This window comes from Pan paniscus, chromosome 13 (assembly GCF_029289425.2).
Source record: "Pan paniscus chromosome 13, NHGRI_mPanPan1-v2.0_pri, whole genome shotgun sequence".
NCBI classification, from domain to species: Eukaryota; Metazoa; Chordata; class Mammalia; order Primates; family Hominidae; genus Pan; species Pan paniscus.
The window spans coordinates 72,202,277-72,220,429 of record NC_073262.2 but is presented as its reverse complement, the minus strand read 5'-3'; the positions used below and the strand labels follow the sequence as shown (position 1 = coordinate 72,220,429).

The window sequence follows — 18,153 nt, the reverse complement described above, 5'->3', positions numbered from 1 at the left end:
AATAAATAATTGATTTACAATAAATTAATAAATAATTTATAATAAATAATTTACTATAAATTAATAATTAATTTACAATAAATAATTTACTATAAATTAATAATTTACTATAAATCAATAAATAATTTACTATAAATCAATAATTTACTATAAATCAATAATTAATTTACTATAAATCAATAAATAATTTACTATAAATCAATAAATAATTTACTATAAATCAATAATTAATTTACTATAAATCAATAATTAATTAATTTACTATAAATCAATAATTTACTATAAATTAATAACCAATTTACTATAAATTAATAACCAATTTACTATAAATTAATAACTAATTTACTATAAATTAATAACTAATTTACAATAAATTAATAAATAAATAATTTATAATAAATCGATTTATAATAGATCAATAAATAAATTTATAATAGATTAATTAATTTATAATAGATTAATAATTAATTTATAATAGATTAATAATTAATTTATAATAGATTAATAATTTATAATGGATTAATTTATAATTAATTTATAAACAAATTCACACATTTTACATACAATTATGTCTTTTTTATTCTTTCCATCTGGGAGTACTTTCTTTTCAGTTTCATAAAGGAGAGTTAATAATTACATTTGGTGAATGTCAAGGAACTATTAATTTGAAACTAACATTTAAGGAGTTTCTCTGGTTTTCATACCAGTGGTTTGAGGGTTTGTTTTGTTTTTAACATAAGATTACTTACTGTCAATGCTAACCTTCATAATCCAGTACTATGATTGTCTTTGGCGTTTCAGATACAGCTTTTTCTCTCATATTTACAAAGTGATTAGCACTTTGGTAAAATTAAATTATAGTAGTTTCCTGCTTTTCTTGCCCCACTCCACCCTACTTCCCTGCCTTTTTTTTTTTTTCTTTTGAGATGGAGTCTCCCTCTGTTTCCCTGACTGGAGTGCAATGATGCAACCTCTGCCTCCTGGGTTCAAGCGATTTTCCTGCCTCAGCCTCCTGAGTAGCTGGGATTACAGGTGCTCGCCACCACGTCCAGCTAATTTTTGTATTTTTAGTGGAGATGGGGTTTCACCATGTTGCCAGGCTGGTCTCGAACTCTTGACCACAAGTGATCTGCCCACCTCGGCCTCCCAAAGTTCTGGGATTACAGGCATGAGCCACCATGCCCAGCCCCCTGCCTTTTTTTAAAAAAAAAATACACTTATGTGGCTGGGTGCAGTGGCTCATGCCTGTAATCCCAGCACTTTGGGAGGCTGAGGTGGGAGGATTGCTTAAGCCCAGGAGTTTGAGACCAGCCCTGGCAACATAGCAAGACTCTGTTTCTACAAAAAAAAAAAAAAAAAAAAAAAGAATTGATCATTCTTAATTGATGTAAAAATCTTTGCATCTTTTTTCTTTTTCAGTTCCTTGTCTGTCTTGATGGTCAACATATCTTCTTTAATATCACGACATTTTCAACAACAACTGGTGAACAAAACAGAACTTCTTTTTGACACCATAGATTCTTCTGAGGTCAACGTTGCAAAAAGCATAGCAAAGTTTCTTCGAAATGTTAGATATCGTTATCAACCACTATTAGAAAGATGTAATAACGTATTTTTAAGTAATGTGGACCACCTTGATTTGGATTCCATCAGTAAAATACTTAGTGTATACAAATTTCTACAATTTAATAGTTTTGAATTTATTATAATGGCTAAAAAGAAGCTAACTGAAATGATTCCTCTGTGTAATCATCCTGCTAGCTTTGTAAAATTGTTTGTAGCATTGGGACCCATTGCAGGACCTGAAGAAAAGAAACAGTAAGTTCAGTTTAAAATGCATTACTTTTTTTGTTGTGAATACGTGGAGCCTTCAAGCTTAGGTCTCCTTGCAGCTCTGGAAGGTACAAATATCACCCTATTAGGTTGTGGAAGGGAAAATAATCTCTTATGCTCTGCTCCTTGATTCTTTTTCTGATTATTCTAATTTACATCTCAAACTCTTAGTCTGTTGCTGTGTTCTGAAAGGTAAACCTCTGATACTGGGCCAACATGAAAAAAAATGAGGGGAAACGCCATGTGTTTTTATTCTCCCTTTCGTGCTACGTGACTGGATTTACACACATAAGACTCCCCCACCCAGTGTAAGTCTGTGGAATGTTTAGAATTATAGTAGTCATAGCAGAGGGCCATTTTATGCTTTGCTCTCTTCATCACAATAATCATCAAAGCATTTATTATGCACTGGGCATATGTTCCCATGTCAGGTTTGAGCAAATTTTGTGTGGTGCCTCTCATTTAGGAATTTCCAGTTTTGCTAGATATTGATGTAGGTAGTAATATTTGAAATATAATGATGAGCAAATATTAAATTAACATACAAATACGGTTAATAGATAAGAGTTTCTCTTCCTAGGCCATGTGACTGGATTTATACTAGACATAAACTTCCCCCACCCAGCATAATTGTATGAAATATTTAGAATTACAAGCTGGGCACGGTGTTGCACGCCTTTAATCCCATCACTTTGGGAGGCCGAGGCAGGTGGATCCCTGGATCCCAGGAATTTGAGACCAGCCTAGGCAAGATGATGAAACCTTGTCTGTACAAAAAAATACAAAATTAGCCAGATGTGGTGGTGCCCACCTAGAGTCCCAGCTACTCATGAGGATCACCTGAGCCCAAGGAGGTTGAGCCTGCAGTGAACTGACATTGCTCCATTGAATTCCAGCCTGGGCACAGAATGAAACCTTGTCTCAAAAGAAAAAATAAAAGAAAAAAATAAGAATTTTATATAATAGTCCTAACACATAAGTATGATTAGTAGATTCACTTAAGCAGGGGTTCCAAGACTTGCACAATAGGGGAATCTGTATCATTACTCTGTTAGGGAAAACTTTACGGAGAAAGTTTTATTTTTTAAGAGTACTTTGTGGCTGGGCGCGGTGGATCATGCCTGTAATCCCAGCACTTTGGGAGGCCAAGGCAGGTGGATCACCTGATGTCGGGAGTTCAAGACCACCCAGACCAACATGGAGGAACCCCGTCTCTACTAAAAATACAAGATAAGTCAGGCATGATGGCAGTGCCTGTAGTCCCAGCTACTCGGGAGGCTGAGGCAGGAGAATCGCTTGAACCCGGGAGGTGCAGGTTGCAGTAAGCCAAGATCGCGCCATTACACTCCAGCCTGGGCAACAAGAGCGAAACTCTGACTCAAAAAAAAAAAAAAAAGTACTTTGAATTATATGAAAAAATTTAAGAGCACATCTTAAGACTATATCAAGGTGGAAACAAGGTGATTATTAAAAAAAACTATTGGGGCCCAGCACGGTGGTTCACACCTGTAATCTCAGCACTTTGGGAGGCCAATGCTGGTAGATCACTTGAAGTCGGGAGTTTGAGACCAGCCTGGCCAACATGGTGAAACCCCGACTCTACTAAAAATACAAAAAAAAAGGGCCGGGTGTGGTGGCTCATGCCTGTTATCCCAGCACCTTGGGAGGCTGAGGCAGTTGGATCACTTGAGGTCAGGAGTTCGAGACCAGCCTGGCCAACATGGTGAAACCCCGTTTCTAGTAAAAATATAAAAAATTAGCCGGGCATGGTGGTGGACACCTGTAATCTCAGCTACTTGGGAGGCTGAGGCAGGAGAATCGCTTGAACCTGGGAGACTGAGGTTGCAGTGAGCCAGGATTGCGCCATTGCACTCCAGCCTGGGCACCAGGAGCGAAACTCTGTCTCAAAAAACAAAAAAATACAAAAAATAATTAGCCGGGAGTGATGGCAGGTGCAATGGTGGGCATCTCTAATCCCAGCTACTCTGGAGGCTGAGGCAGGAGAATCGCTTGAACCTGGGAGGCGGAGGTTGCAGTGAGCTATCATGCCCCTGCACTCCAGCCTGGGCAACAGAGTGAGACTCCATCTCAAAACAGACGAAGAAACACACACACGAACAAACTTTATTGGAACCATTTTTTGTCACCAAGTACTGTTAAAATCTCAGTGCTAAAGCAATAAAACAGTTGGGTTTGACTGAGTCTGTCTTCAAGGAATTTATATTGCAATTGAGAGGATAGATATAATTGAAATATGTAAATACTGTAACAACATAGTTTATGAAGAAACAATAAAATTAGTGATATGGATAGTGCTGTGAGCAGACAGAAGTGAGAGAAAAATATAGACTGAAGTGGTTGGGAAAAGTTTGTGGAGAAACTGGGTTTGAAACCTTTGAAAAGGTTAGTGGAAAGAATGGCATGGAGTTATCCAGTGTGAATAGACAATTAGTTTATCCTATCCTCAGATGTCACGTTTCGAGGTTGCTTTCTAAATGATTCTAAAAAACACACGTATCATGGTACTTAACATTACTGCACTACTTTGGATAGTTCAAATGACAACTAATCATAGTCAAAATGGACCAGCTTTGTTAATTTTCAGTTTATACTGTTATATCAAGTGCTTAGTATATGAGATTTCTGATAATATGCAGGTTTATTGACTCCTAGATGTTCCTATTCAGTTTTAAAACATTTGGGAAATTGTCAGAATATCAACTGTTCATTTCTTAGCTCTCTAGTATTGAATAATTTCACTGAATCATAGTATTTTATAACCATTATAACCTTGTATTATTTGAAAATCTTAAAATATCTTTCACCTGTATTTTTCAAACAGTTTAAGATTGGATTATAGTGAGGCCTGAATTTCATTGAAGAAGACAATATATTTTTCTTTATTCAGTAATATTTTATATTCGAGTAATGTGGGGAGAACACTAGAGTTATATATTGGATTCAGTTTTTGTTTATATATTTTTTTTCCTATTTGTTACCCAAGAACTGTTATTTAAAAAAAATTGCAAGCTAATTTTCAGTCTTTCAACCAAAAACTTTTTTTTTGCTTCTAGACTTAAATCAACTATGTTATTGATGTCAGAGGACCTAACTGGTGAGCAAGCCCTGGCAGTGTTGGGAGCAATGGGAGATATGGAAAGCAGAAATTCATGTCTGATTAAAAGGTATCTTTTCTGAAATTTACGACGTTAAGTTTGTTGTCATTCACAAGCACCTATTTTTTCCTAAGGAAAAATGGTTTTCTTCTTTAATCTACCAGTTGTTTTGAAGAAATAAGGAATTAATGCTTAAGCCACTGTTTATGTTCTACTTTGTTTTTCTTTTCTTTTTTTTTTTGTTTTTTTGAGACGGAGTCTCACTCTGTTGCCCAGGCTGGAGTGCAGTGGCACTATCTCTGCTTACTGCAACCTCTGCTTCCCTGGTTCAAGTGATTCTCTTGCCTCAGCCTCCTGAGTAGCTGGGACTACAGGCGCCCACCACCATGCCCCAGCTAATTTTTTTTGTTTGTTTGTTTGTTTGTTTTTTGAGACAGAGTCTTGCTCTGTTGCCCAGGCTTGAGTGCAGTGGTGCCATCTCGGCTCACTGCAACCTCTGCCGCAGACGGGTTCAAGCGATTCTCCTGTCTCAGCCTCCTGAGTAGCCTGGAATACAGGCGTCTGCCACCACGCCTGGCTAATTTTTGTATTTTTAGTAGAAGCGGGGTTTCACTGTGTTGGCCAGGCTGGTCTGGAGCTCCTGACCTCAAGTGATCCACCCACCTCAACCTCCCAGAGTGCTGGGATTACAGGCCTGAGCCACCGCACCCAGCCCTCCAGGCTGGTCTTGAACTCCTGACCTCAAGTGATCCGCTCACTTCGGCATCCCAAAGTGTTGAGCCACTGTGCCTGGCCGTTTTTTTTTTTTTTTTTTTTTTTTTTGAGACAGGGTATGGCTCTGTTGCTGAGGCTAGAGTGCAGTGGTGCCATCACAACTCACTGCACCCTCCACCTCCCAGGCTCAATTGATCCTCCCATCTCAGCCTCCTGAGTACCTGGGACTACAGGCACGTGTCGCCATGCCCACTAATTTTTGTATTTTTTGTAGAGATGGTGTTTTGCCATGTTACCCAGGCTGGTCTCCAACTCCTGGGCTCAAGGAATCCATCCGCCTCAGCCTCCCAAAGTGCTGGTTTGTTTTTCAAAGTAGAAATGACAATTGTTTATAGCTTTTTCATTTTATTTGTGCTATTACACTCAAGCAGAGCATCATAACCTTGTAAAATAGAGAGCATAAAGACCCTCCTTTTATTTTTTTCTTTTCTTTTTGTTTTCTTACTTTTCTTTCTTAGTTTTAAAATTTTTTGTAGAGATAGGGTCTTACTATTTTGCCCAGTCTGATCTTGAACTCCTGGGCTCAAGCAATTCTCCCAAAATTACCACCAAGGCTGTAATTTTCAAAAGGAAAGTTTCTGCAGCACAGTCAATGTCTATATGAACTTGAATTGTCTCACACCACAATGTTACCTTGAAGTCATACTGCCATTTGTTGGCTTTTTGGTAACTTGAGATTTCAGAAGAAAAAATATATACTTATATTTTTACATATGCTTAATTGTACATGCCTAATTTTTCATGACCTATTGTATGTTCCTTTATTTTAATATTTCTTTGTCCCATTTTTTTCCAACTTACTGCCTCTTAGCATTTCCCTTTGCTTTTAAGCATCTTCATTTGAGGGCCAGTGGATTTACGGAAGAAAATTAAATTAGTTTTGCTAATTATTGGTAACTCTTGGTAAAGATTTTGTTATGGGGAGGATGTGGAAGTTGATGCTGTGTGAGATTTGTTTAATTGAGGAAGAAAAACTATGCTTTTCTCTTCTTGTACTATCGATAAGTGAATGTTATTTCATTCACACTTAATTGATTGCTTTTACTTCATTCTGTTTTAGTTGTTTACATTTCTAGAGCCACCTTGAGACATTTATTCAAGAATAGAGAATCTCATTTCATTCATTGCCGTTTCTCCAGCACAGAACAGAGTGTCTGGTAGCACCATAGTAAATGTGTAATAAATGAATGAACTGGTTATAATATATGCTCTATCCTTTTTAGAGTTACTTCAGTTCTGCATAAACATTTGGATAGCTATAAACCATTAGAGTTGTTGAAGATAACTCAAGAATTGACTTTTCTGCATTTCCAAAGGAAGGAGTTTTTTGCAAAACTTAGAGAATTACTGCTTAGGTAAGATTAAAATAGAAATTTTGTTTAGTGTTTCATTTTCTAGCCACAATAATTGTTTTGTTTAACTATGTACAGTGGTGCTAGAAGTTATGGAGGCAAAATTGTGAAGCTTATTAGTAAAAATGTTAAGACACTTTATCTCCCTCCGTGGCCATTCTGCCAGTGCCCATGCTGGGTATATTTTGAAACGGAAATGAGGCCAGCAGGGTGATGAGTTCCCTAGGGGAGGAATGGCAATAAACTGATGAATAGCAAAGCCATTCTCCTTTCCTGCAAAATGGAGTCACCATGAAAAATTGGGACTGCTGACGAAAGTTAAACTCCATTTGGGAGCATTCATATTTAGGGCCTTTCTGTCTTGCATTCATGCCTATTTTAAGGCTTATTAAATTTTTGAGAATAAGACATAATGGTTATGTTGGGGAAAAAGTGTTTTATTTTCTTTTCCTCTTTTTTTTTTTGAGATGGAGTCTCACTTTGTTGCCCAGGCTGGAGTGCAGTGGAGCAATCTTGGCTCACTGCAACCTCCGCCTCCCCAGTTCAAGCAATTCTCCTGCCTCAGCCTCCCGAGTAGCTGGGAATACAGGCGCATACCACCACACCCTGTTAATTTTTGTAATTTTAGTAGAGATGGGATTTCACTGTATTGGTCAGGCTGGTTTCGAACTCCTGACCTCAGGTGATCCACCTGCCTCAGCCTCCCAAAGTGTTGGGATTACAGATGTGAGCCACCATGCCCGGCGAAAAAGTGTTTTCATGTAGAATTTTCCCTTTATAATTTAAAATCACCTTATTTTCTACAGATGTATCTTTTTTTTTTTAGAGACAGGGTCTCACTCTGTCCCCTGGGCTGGAGTGCAGTGGTGCAATCATAGCTCACGGCAGCCAATCATAACTTGCTGTAGCCTCGAAGTCCTGGGCTGAAGTGATCCTCCTGCCTCAGCCTCCCAAGTAGTAGTGCTACCAAACTTGGCTAATTTTTTTTTTTTGTAGAGATGGGGGTCTCACTTTGTTGCCCAAGCTGGAGTGCAGTGGCATGATCATAGCTTACCACATCTTCAAACTCACGGGCTCAAGCAATCCTACCACCTCAGCCTCCTGAGTAGCTGGTTTTACAGGCTTGAACCAGCATGCCCATCTAGTTTGATTTCTTACTGTTATTTATTTATTTTTTTTGAGATGGAGTCTCGCTCTGTTGCCCAGGCTGGAGTGCAGTGGCACGATCTCAGCTCACTGCAAGCTCTGCCACCCGGGTTCACGCCATTCTCCTGCCTCAGCCTCCTGAGCAGCTGGGACTACAGGTGCCCGCCGCCACACCCGGCTAATTTTTTGTGTTTTTTTTTTAGTAGAGATGGGGTTTCACTGTGTTAGCCAGGATGGTCTCGATCTTCTGACCTCGTGGTCTGCCCGCCTCAGCCTCCCAAAGTGCCGGGATTACAGGCGTGAGCCACTGCGCCTGGCCTGATTTCTTACTGTGATTTCTGAAAGACCAAGCATATAGTTGAAAATGATTTTTATTATAATAAAGTGATATGCCATTATGGTTAAAAAGGTTTTGAACTGAGTAATATGAAATAACATGTTATCAGATGAGAATTTAGCGTATTAGGATGTTATAAGAAAGTTTATCTTTTTCTTGAAAAATAACTTTCTTCTTAAGATGGTAAGATGATAAGATGCTTATTGTTTCTTCACCCTTTCCATATTTAGTCTAGAATTTCACATAGACTACCTCTCAATTATGAATTTTATGTTCTAAATTAGAAATTATACACTAGCCCAGGCATGATTTATGTCTGCACAGTGGGTTTGGTTTTTTTTTTTTTTTTTTTGCATGCTTTTAAAAAATTTTCTATATTTTTATGTTTTTATTTATTTTTATTTTTGTATTTGTTGTTTTTTGAGATGCAGTCTCGCCCTGTCACCCAGGCTGCAGTAGAGCATGATCTCGGCTCACTGCAACCTCCGCCTCCCAGGTTCAAGCGATTTTCCTGTCAGCCTCCCAAGTAGCTGAGATTACAGGCATGAGGCACCATGCCTGGCTAATTTTTGTATTTTTGGTAGAGACTAGGTTTCACCATGTTGGCCAGGCTTATCTTGAACTCCTGACCTCAAGTGATCTGCCTGCTTTGGCCTCCGAAAGTGCTGGGATTACAAGCATGAGCCACTGCACCTGGCCTATGTTTTATGTTTTTAAGAAATATTTCAGTAGCTTTTGGGGTACAAGTTGTTTTTTGTTACATGGATGAATTGTATAGTGGTGAATTCTGAGATTTTAAGTGCACCTATCACCTGAGTAATGTACTTAGTACCTAATGTGTTGTTTTTTTGTCCCTAGCTCGCCTACCAACCTCTCTTTTCTGAGTCTCTAACGTCCATTATATATCACTCTGTATGCCTTTGCGTACTCATAGCTTAGCTCCCACTTGTAAGTGAAAGTATACAATTTTTTATTTTCCCCTCCTGTGTTACTTCACTTAGAATAATGGCCTTCAGCTCCACCCAAGTTGCTGAAAAGACATTATTTTGTTCCTTTTAATGGCTGATTAAAGGTGTATTAAATATACACCATGATATCCATGGTGTATATTTACCACATTTTCTTTATGCACTTATTAGTCAATGGGCATTTAGGTTGGTTAACATCTTTGCAATTGTCAATTGTGCTGCTGTAAACATACATTGCACAGTGTTTTTTAAAAAAATTAAATTATTCAGTACTGATGAATACTTCTAGGTATGTTAACAGAAAAATAAGAGCAGGAGTGGGAGCATCAAAGAAGATTTCATTTTCCTGTAATGTTTTGTTGCTTTTATGAAAAGACTTGAAGCACATACGATAATGTTAAAGCTTATTAAATTCTGAGTAAGGAGAGCCTTTATGTATCTCTGTAGTTTAAAATTATATCAAAAGTGTTTGAGTTACTAACATTTGAAAGTTTGGTGTTGTTATGTAAAAATCATAGGCACTTCATGTTTCAGAATTACCTTCTTCCACTTCAGTGCAGATAATCTGAAGTAGATATTAGAAGGAATGTAGTCTATTTGAACTAATAATTTACATAAATTCTTATGTAAATAGGTCCTAGGTCCTGAAACAGCTCAAAGAACCCAGAGTTTTCATGTACTGGAATAATGTCTGTTGTTGTTTTTTAACTTATTGAAATATAATCTACATAAAATATACATATGCCTTCCTCATTACCCTGTCCTCACCTCCAAGATTAACTATCTCTATTTGTAACTGCATGGATTGGTTTTGCCTTTATACTTTATATAAATGGAATCATTAGTATGATTTCCTTTATTTTTTGAGATAGGGGCTCATTCGTTTTCCCAGGCTGGAGTACAGTGGCGTGATCTCGGCTCACTGCAACCTCAAGTGACCTCAGGTGACCCTCCTGCCTCAGCCTCCTAAGTAGCTGGGACTACAGGCACGTGCTACCACACCCAGCTACTTTTTGTATTTTTAGTAGAGATGGGGTTTTGCCATGTTGCCCAGGCTGGTCCCAAACTCCTGTGCTCAAGTAATCTGCCTGCCTTGGCCTCCCGAAGTGCTGGGGTTACAGGCATGAGCCACTGCGCCTGGTCAGTGTGATTTCTTTTGTGTCAGGCTTCTTTTGCTCAATACTAAGTTTATGAGATTTGTTTATGCTTTTGTCGTATAGTATTCTCTTGTAAGAATATAACAAAATTTATTTATTTATTCTATTGTTGATGGATATTCGATTTATTTCCAGTTTTTGGTTATTATCAGCAGTACTGTTTATGAACAAATTCATGTATATTTTTTAGTGAACATACATATTCATTTCTGTGTGCCAGCGAGTGTAATCATTGGTTCATAGGGTATGCATGTCCTCATCTTCAGTAGATGCTGCTGAACATTTTCTAAAGTGGTTTTACCAGTCCCTACTCCCACTAACAGAATGTACACATTCCTATTGCTCCATATCCGTGCCAACACTTGAAATTTTTTTACTTTTTTTCCCCTATAACCCAGGACAGTGCTCATGCTTTTTAACTTGAGCTGTTCTGGTGGGTATGTTGTGGTATTATAAATAAATATACGCAAATATGTAAGCTTTGACAATTGAGGAGGTATCACAAGGAAAAACACCAAGTGGAGGTTGGAGAAATTGTATCTGTTGGGGGTTTATTTGTAGAAAAGTATCTCAAGATTGGTAGCTCCACAATGATGCAGCTTTTTGAAGGCTTTCATTTCTTAATATAAAATAGTGTATTAATTTTTTGTGGTTATAAGAATAAAATATGCAGTACTAACTAAGTGCCTGGTTGTGTCAGGCACTGGGCCAAATATATAAAAATCATTTTGAAAATTTTGGAAAACAGAAAAAAGTATATTTGAGAGGCTGAGGCAGGAGGATCATTTGAGGCCAGGAATTCAAGACCGGTGTGTTCAACATAGCAAGCCTCCGTCTCTACAAAAAACTAAAGAATTAGCAGGGTGTAGTAGTTCATGCCTGTAGTCCTAGCTACTCAGGAGGCTGAGGCGGGAGGATCACTTGAGCCCAGGACCTCAAGCTTACAGTGAAGTATGATCATGCCACAGCACTCCAGCCTGGGCTATAGAGTAAGACCCTATCTCTAAAAAAGAAAAGAAAGGAAAAAAATATAAAGAAGAAAATAAAAATTATTCATAAACTCATTCATCCACTGTCAACAATATAGTTTATTTCCTTGTTGTATACTGCATATATGTATTTTTTTTCCTAGTTGACCATACAATTTTGTTTGTTTTTGGCCATTTTACCTTGTACATCATTAAGAACTACATCATTAAGAACTTTTTGTAAATCTTTTATAATGGCTGGTTAATACCCATCATGTGACTGTACCATAATTCACTTATTACTATTCCCCCTCATTATTTAGATTGTTTTCACATTTTAGCCATGTAAAAAATATGATAAGGCATGGTGGTGTGCACCTGTATCCCAGCTACACCCAGCTATGTTTGGGAAGCCGAGGCAGGAGGATCACTTGAGCCCAAGAGTTGGAGATCAGCCTGGGAAACATCGTAAGACTCCCTCTTAAAAGAAAAAAAAAGATGAATAACAACACACATCTTTTACCTGGATTTTATATTAGTTTATTAGGTTAGTTTCCCAGACAGGGATTGACCATGTCAAATGATAAAATTAAAATACTTTTAAAGTTTTCAAAGCCGTACTGCTAAATTACTTTCCAGGAAGTTACACCAACTTTTTAAGTTTACCAATAGTGAATGAGAATGCCTGTATCAGTACACCCTTGCTAACACTGAGTATTAATATTACGATTATTTTAGTATGCTAATTTAAATATTTTAAATGGCCGGGCATAGTGGCTCATGCTTGTAATCCCAGGACTTTGGGAGACTGAGCTGGGAGGATTGTTTGAGCCCAGGAGTTCAAGACCAGCCTGGGCAATAAAGCAAGACCCTGTCTCAACAACAAAAAACAAAAAATTAGCTGGGCATGGTGGCATGTACCTATATCCCCAGTGTGTAGAGAGGCTGAGGCAGGAGGAGTACTTGAGCCCAGGAGGTCAAGGCTGCAATGAGCTATATTATGCCACTGCCCTCTAGCCTGGGCAACAGAGTGAGACCCTGTCTCCAGAAAAAAATTAATTTAAAAAATATTTTAAAAGTAACTCAATGTATTTATTTATTTATTTTTATTTTTTATTTTTTTTTTGAGATGGAGTTTCGCTCTTGTTGCCCAGGCTGGAGTGCAGTGGCACAATCTTGGCTCACCGCAACCTCCGCCTCCCAGGTTCAAGCGATTCTCCTGCCTCAGCCGCCCGAGTAGCTGGGATTACAGCGCATTACATGCGCCACCCCACCTGGCTAACTTTTTTGTATTTTTAGTAGAGACGGGGTTTTTCCATGTTGGTTAGGCTGGTCTCGAACTCCCGACCTCAGGTAATCCGCCCACCTCGGCCTCCCAAAGGGCTGGGATTACAGGCGTGAGCCACCACGTCCAGCTATTTATTTAATTTTTTGAAATGGAGTCTCGCTCTGTCGGCCAGGCTGGAGTGCAGTGGTGCGATCTCGGCTCACTGCAAGCTCCGCCTCCCGGGTTCACGCCATTCTCCTGTCTCAGCCTCCTGAGTAGCTGGGACTACAGGCGCCCACCACCACGCCTGGCTAATTTTTTTTTTGTATTTTTAGTAGAGACGGTGTTTCACCATGTTAGCCAGAATGGTCTCGATCTCCTGACCTCGTGATCTGCCCGCCTTGGCCTCCCAAAGTGCTGGGATTACAGGAGTGAGCTACCGCGCCCAGTCTCAATTTTGTTTTAATTTAGATTGTATTATTCCTTCCACTACTTCTATACCTAAAGTTTTTTTTTTTTTTTTTGAGGCGGAGTCTTGCTCTGTCACCCAGGCTGTAGTGCAGTGGCGTGATCTCGGCTCACTGCAACCTCCGCCTCCCGGGTTCAAGCGATTCTCATGCCTTAGCCTCCCCAGTAGCTAGGATTACAGGCATGTGCCACCACGCCCGGCTAATTTTTTGTATTTTCAGTAGAGATGGGGTTTCATTATGTTGGCCAGGCTGGTCTCGAACTTCTGAGCTCAAGCTATCCCCTGCCTTGGCCTCTCAAAATGCTGGAATTAAAGGTGTGAGCCACCATGCCCGGCCCCAGTTTTTCAATTTTTTTTTTTTTTTTTTAACAATTATTGTCCTGGTGGTGGGACTCTTGCCATGGGGATTTGGGAATGAAGTAGAGAATGGGGTCAACTATGTCCTGTTTCTTTTGTTGTTGTTTGTTTATTCATTTGTTTTAAATGTTGGACTGTGTATCGGAAACAAAAAAGGAACCAATTTTATTACGTGATCACTGTATGCCAGGGCCTGACAGGTCATATCAGAAATTGAACCCAAGTTCTTTCTTCAGCGACAGCACTGGAAACATTGTTCTGACATGGACCTTTTGTTTCCCTGGGACTGTGGTTTTATTTTTGAATAAAAAATTTTGGCCTGTGCTTCAGAACAGGTCTTCCTGTTTTATTCCTTTATTCCTTCCACTATTTCTATACTTAAAGATTTTTTTTTCTTTTCTTTTCTTTTTTTCTTTTTTTTTTTTTTTGAGACGGAGGGCATCAGGAAGTCTTAGGCTTTCCTGAATAATCCTTTATGGACCTGTCATCTTTGAATTTATCTAACTCTTTTTTTTTTTTAATGAGATGGAGTCTTCCTCTGTCGCCCAGGCTGGAGTGCAGTGGCACGATCTTGGATCACTGCAACCTCCACCTCCCTGGTTCAAGAGATTCCTCCTGAGTAGCTGGGATTACAGGTGCACATCACCATGCCTGGCTAAGCTAATTTTTTTGTGTTTTTAGTAGAGACAGCATTTCACCATGTTGGCCAGACTGGTCTCGAACCCCTGTCCTCGGCCTCCCAAAGTGCTGGGATTACAGACATGAGCCACCGTGCCTGGCCTGTCTAATTCTTCTTAAATTAACTTGTATTATGCCCACCTGTGATGTTACATATATTGGCTTTTGTCCTAGTTACTAGTTCATAACTTCTATAGCTCTTACTATAGCCTTTTGTTAACAATGTTGGGTATGTTAGGCCTCTGGAAACAGAATCTCTCTCCTGCCCCAAAGCAGGACTCTAATCTCCCTCCACCTTTCTGATCATGGGTCTTAAGACGCTCCCCTGAGAGATCCCACCCTACACCCTGTGTGAGGAATTGTTGATGTCACGAAGCTCATAAAAACCCAAGAAGACTGGGTTTGGACTGCTTCCAGATAGCCGAACACGTGGAGGTTCCTGGAGGGTGGCATGGTCAGGGAGGGCATGGAAGCTCTGCACCCCTTCCCACATACCTCACCCTACTGTCCCTTCATCTGCATTCTTTATAATATCATTTATAATAAACCTGTAAACATAAACAACTGCTTCCCTGAGTTCTGTGAATCACTCCAGCAAATTAATCAAACCCAAAGAGGAGGTCGTGGGAAACCCAGCTTGAAGCCGGTTGCTCAGAAGTTCTGGATGCCTACTTTTGCAACTGGAGTCTGGGGTTTTTGTGGGAGAGGTTAGTCTTAGAGACCAAGTTCCCAGCCTGTGGGATCTGACACTGTCCCCAGGTAGATTGCGTCAGAACTGAATTGGACACCCAGCTGGTGTCCGCTGCTTGGAAGAACTCCCACACATTTGGTCACAGAAGTCTTCTGTGGTTGATGATTGTTGTGGTTTGAGATTAGAGGAGAAACATAGTTTGAAAGAGGTTTTTTTGAATCATCATCTTACCTACTAATTGTAGTACTCATATGTATTCATATTTTAATACATATATATTTTGGGTTTGTTGCTGATGTATTTTATTCTTTTCGTTTTTCATTTCGCAGTTATTTGAAAAATAGTTTCATACCAACTGAGGTGTCTGTTCTGGTCCGTGCTATTTCCCTGCTCCCTTCTCCTCACTTGGACGAAGTGGGGATATCCCGAATTGAAGCCGTTTTACCACAGTGTGACCTAAATAACCTGAGTAGTTTTGCCACATCTGTTTTAAGATGGATTCAGCATGATCACATGTATTTGGATAATATGACTGCGAAACAACTGAAACTACTTCAAAAATTAGATCACTATGGTCGTCAGAGACTACAACACAGCAACAGTTTGGATCTGTTACGGAAGGAACTTAAATCTCTCAAAGGAAACACGTTTCCTGAGTCACTTCTTGAAGAAATGATTGCTACTTTACAGCATTTCATGGATGATATTAATTATATAAATGTTGGGGAGATTGCATCTTTTATTTCTAGTACTGATTACCTCAGTACTTTGCTACTTGATAGGATAGCCTCAGTGGTTGTTCAGCAGATTGAAAAGGTGAAATTTAAATGGTAGACATTAATTTTATAGAGTTGTCAACTTCTGCAAGCATAATTTTTATCATAGGCACTTTGAGAACTTGGATTGGAATTTGAGGTTTAAAAATTAAATAAATTCTGGGTCAGATGTGGTAGCTCAAGCCTGTAATTCCAGCGGTTGGGAGGCTGAGGTGGGAGGATTGGTTGAGCCCAGGAATTAAGGCTCAGTGAGCTACGATTGCACCACTGCACTCCAGCCTAGGTGACAGAGTGAGACCCTGTCTCTTAAGAAAAACAAAGAAAACTCTGGTTTCTGTTTCAGCGATTTGTTGTTCCTCTCCTTAAAGTCACTTTCTTATTCCGGCATTGTAGATTTGGAAAGATCAGCAATCATTCTTTGGTTCATTACAGTATTAAGATTAGTAATCAATTCTTTGAGGATACTCATATTAGGACAGTGGAGTATGAATGATTTTTGGTTTTACTTTTTCTTATTTCTATAATCATGTGGTATTATTTTTACCATTTAAAAGCAATTATATTCAAAAGTGTGAGATAAGCTTGAAAACTGAGAAAATTATAAGGTATCCGTTGGCAACTGTATTCTTAAATTGTCATTGGATCTTGCAGATTTATTTCTGGGACTTACTTGTAAAATGCCGCTTTATGGATTATGTGAGAAGCAGCTCACTTACAAAATCACTATCATAAATATATCAGGGCAAGGCCTTTATTTAAAAGACAGTGTTTCTCACAAATGAAAATAAAAAGTTTGTCTTAACTTGCTTAGTATAGTGCCTGGAAGTCATTAAGTATTGGATGAATAAGTGAAAAATGAAATAAAAAAGCAAATGAAAGAAAAATAAATGCTAGTGGTTATAATTTAAGAAACTTCTTTAATTATATTATGATTATTCTATAAAATGTACTGATTATCATGGAAATTGCTGATACTGTTTCCTATTCAATTTAGTGACTAATGAATTCTGAAACAGAATTTATTTACTTATTTTAAGTTTAAATAAAGACAGGGTCTCACTATGTTGCCCTGACTAATCTCGAACTCCTAGCATCAAGCAATCCTCCCACCTCAGCCATCCAAAGTGTTGGGATGACAGGCATGAGCCACCACTCCCAGCCAGAACAGAATTTTACACCTAACAAAATAAATTTGTAAATTATCTGATTTACTTCTTTTTTGTTACATTAACACTTTTGGGGTTATTAATAATGTTGGTGGGGTTAAATAAATTATAGCAGGATGGAAAAATTAATAAGCAGGGTGATACATTTATTATTTAACTGTAGCGATGATAGGAAAAGATTTCTCCTAAAAAATAATTAGGTTAAAATTTTGTCTTATTTTCCTAAAGTTTAAACTATAAATTTTTTTTCTTTTTATACAGATCCATCCTTTTACAATCCCTGCTATTATTCGTCCATTCAGCGTATTGAACTATGATCCACCTCAAAGGGATGAATTTTTGGGAACTTGCGTGCAACATCTTAATTCTTACTTAGGTAGGTATATTGTTTGGTAATACATTGAGTGAATAAGTCAGAGGATACTTGTTGCTGCTGAGCTAGGAGATGTCCCTCATTTAAAGGGTAGCCATAATAGCCATGAATTATCTACCTAAAAAAAGGTTTTTTGTTTGTTTGTTTGTTTTTGAGACAGAGTCTTGCTCTGTCGCCCAGGCTGGAGTGTAGTGGCGCGATCTTGGCTCATTGCAACCTCTGTCTCCTGGGTTCAAGTGATTCTCCTGCCTCAGTCACCCCAGTAGCTTGGACTATAAGCATGTGCCACCACACCCGGCTAATTTTTTGCATTTTTAGTACAGACAGGGTTTCACCATGTTGGCCAGGGTGGTCAGGAACTCCTGACCTCAGGTGATCCACCCGCCAAGGCTTCCCAAAGTGTTGGGATTACAGGTGTGAGCCACTGCGCCCGGCCCTATAAAAACTTTGTATCCATTTTAATTATGAAAAATGTCAAACTTGTATAAAGAATTAAACAAAGAACACATATATACTCACCGTGTAGATTCAATAATGTTAACATTTTACAGTGTTTGCCTTATCCGTTTGTTTCTCTGACTCTCTTATTTTTTTTCTGAGCCATTTCAAAGTTGTAGGCATTGTGACCCTCCATCCCTAATTACTTTAGCATACATCTCCTAAGAATAATGACATTCTTCTGTACCACCACAATACTGTTGCCACACCTAAGAAACTTAATCATA

At 38.7% G+C, this 18,153-nt stretch overlaps 1 protein-coding gene across 11 annotated transcripts in view; it reads left to right on the top strand.

Annotated features, from left to right (window-relative positions):
- The window catches only part of FASTKD1 (FAST kinase domains 1), a 44,341-nt gene that overhangs the window by 11,980 nt on the left and 14,208 nt on the right, over window positions 1-18,153 (top strand). For all 11 annotated transcript variants that reach the window (XR_010109470.1, XR_008624534.2, XM_057301430.2 and 8 more), the window contains 5 exons: window positions 1,420-1,818; window positions 4,908-5,018; window positions 6,947-7,078; window positions 15,443-15,929; window positions 17,317-17,431. Coding sequence is in view for 9 of the 11 variants with exons in the window: in XM_057301430.2 (XP_057157413.1) it covers window positions 1,420-1,818; window positions 4,908-5,018; window positions 6,947-7,078; window positions 15,443-15,929; window positions 17,317-17,431 (1,244 nt within the window). In the remaining 2 variants the exon portion in view is untranslated. The remainder of the gene's footprint in view (window positions 1-1,419; window positions 1,819-4,907; window positions 5,019-6,946; window positions 7,079-15,442; window positions 15,930-17,316; window positions 17,432-18,153) is intronic.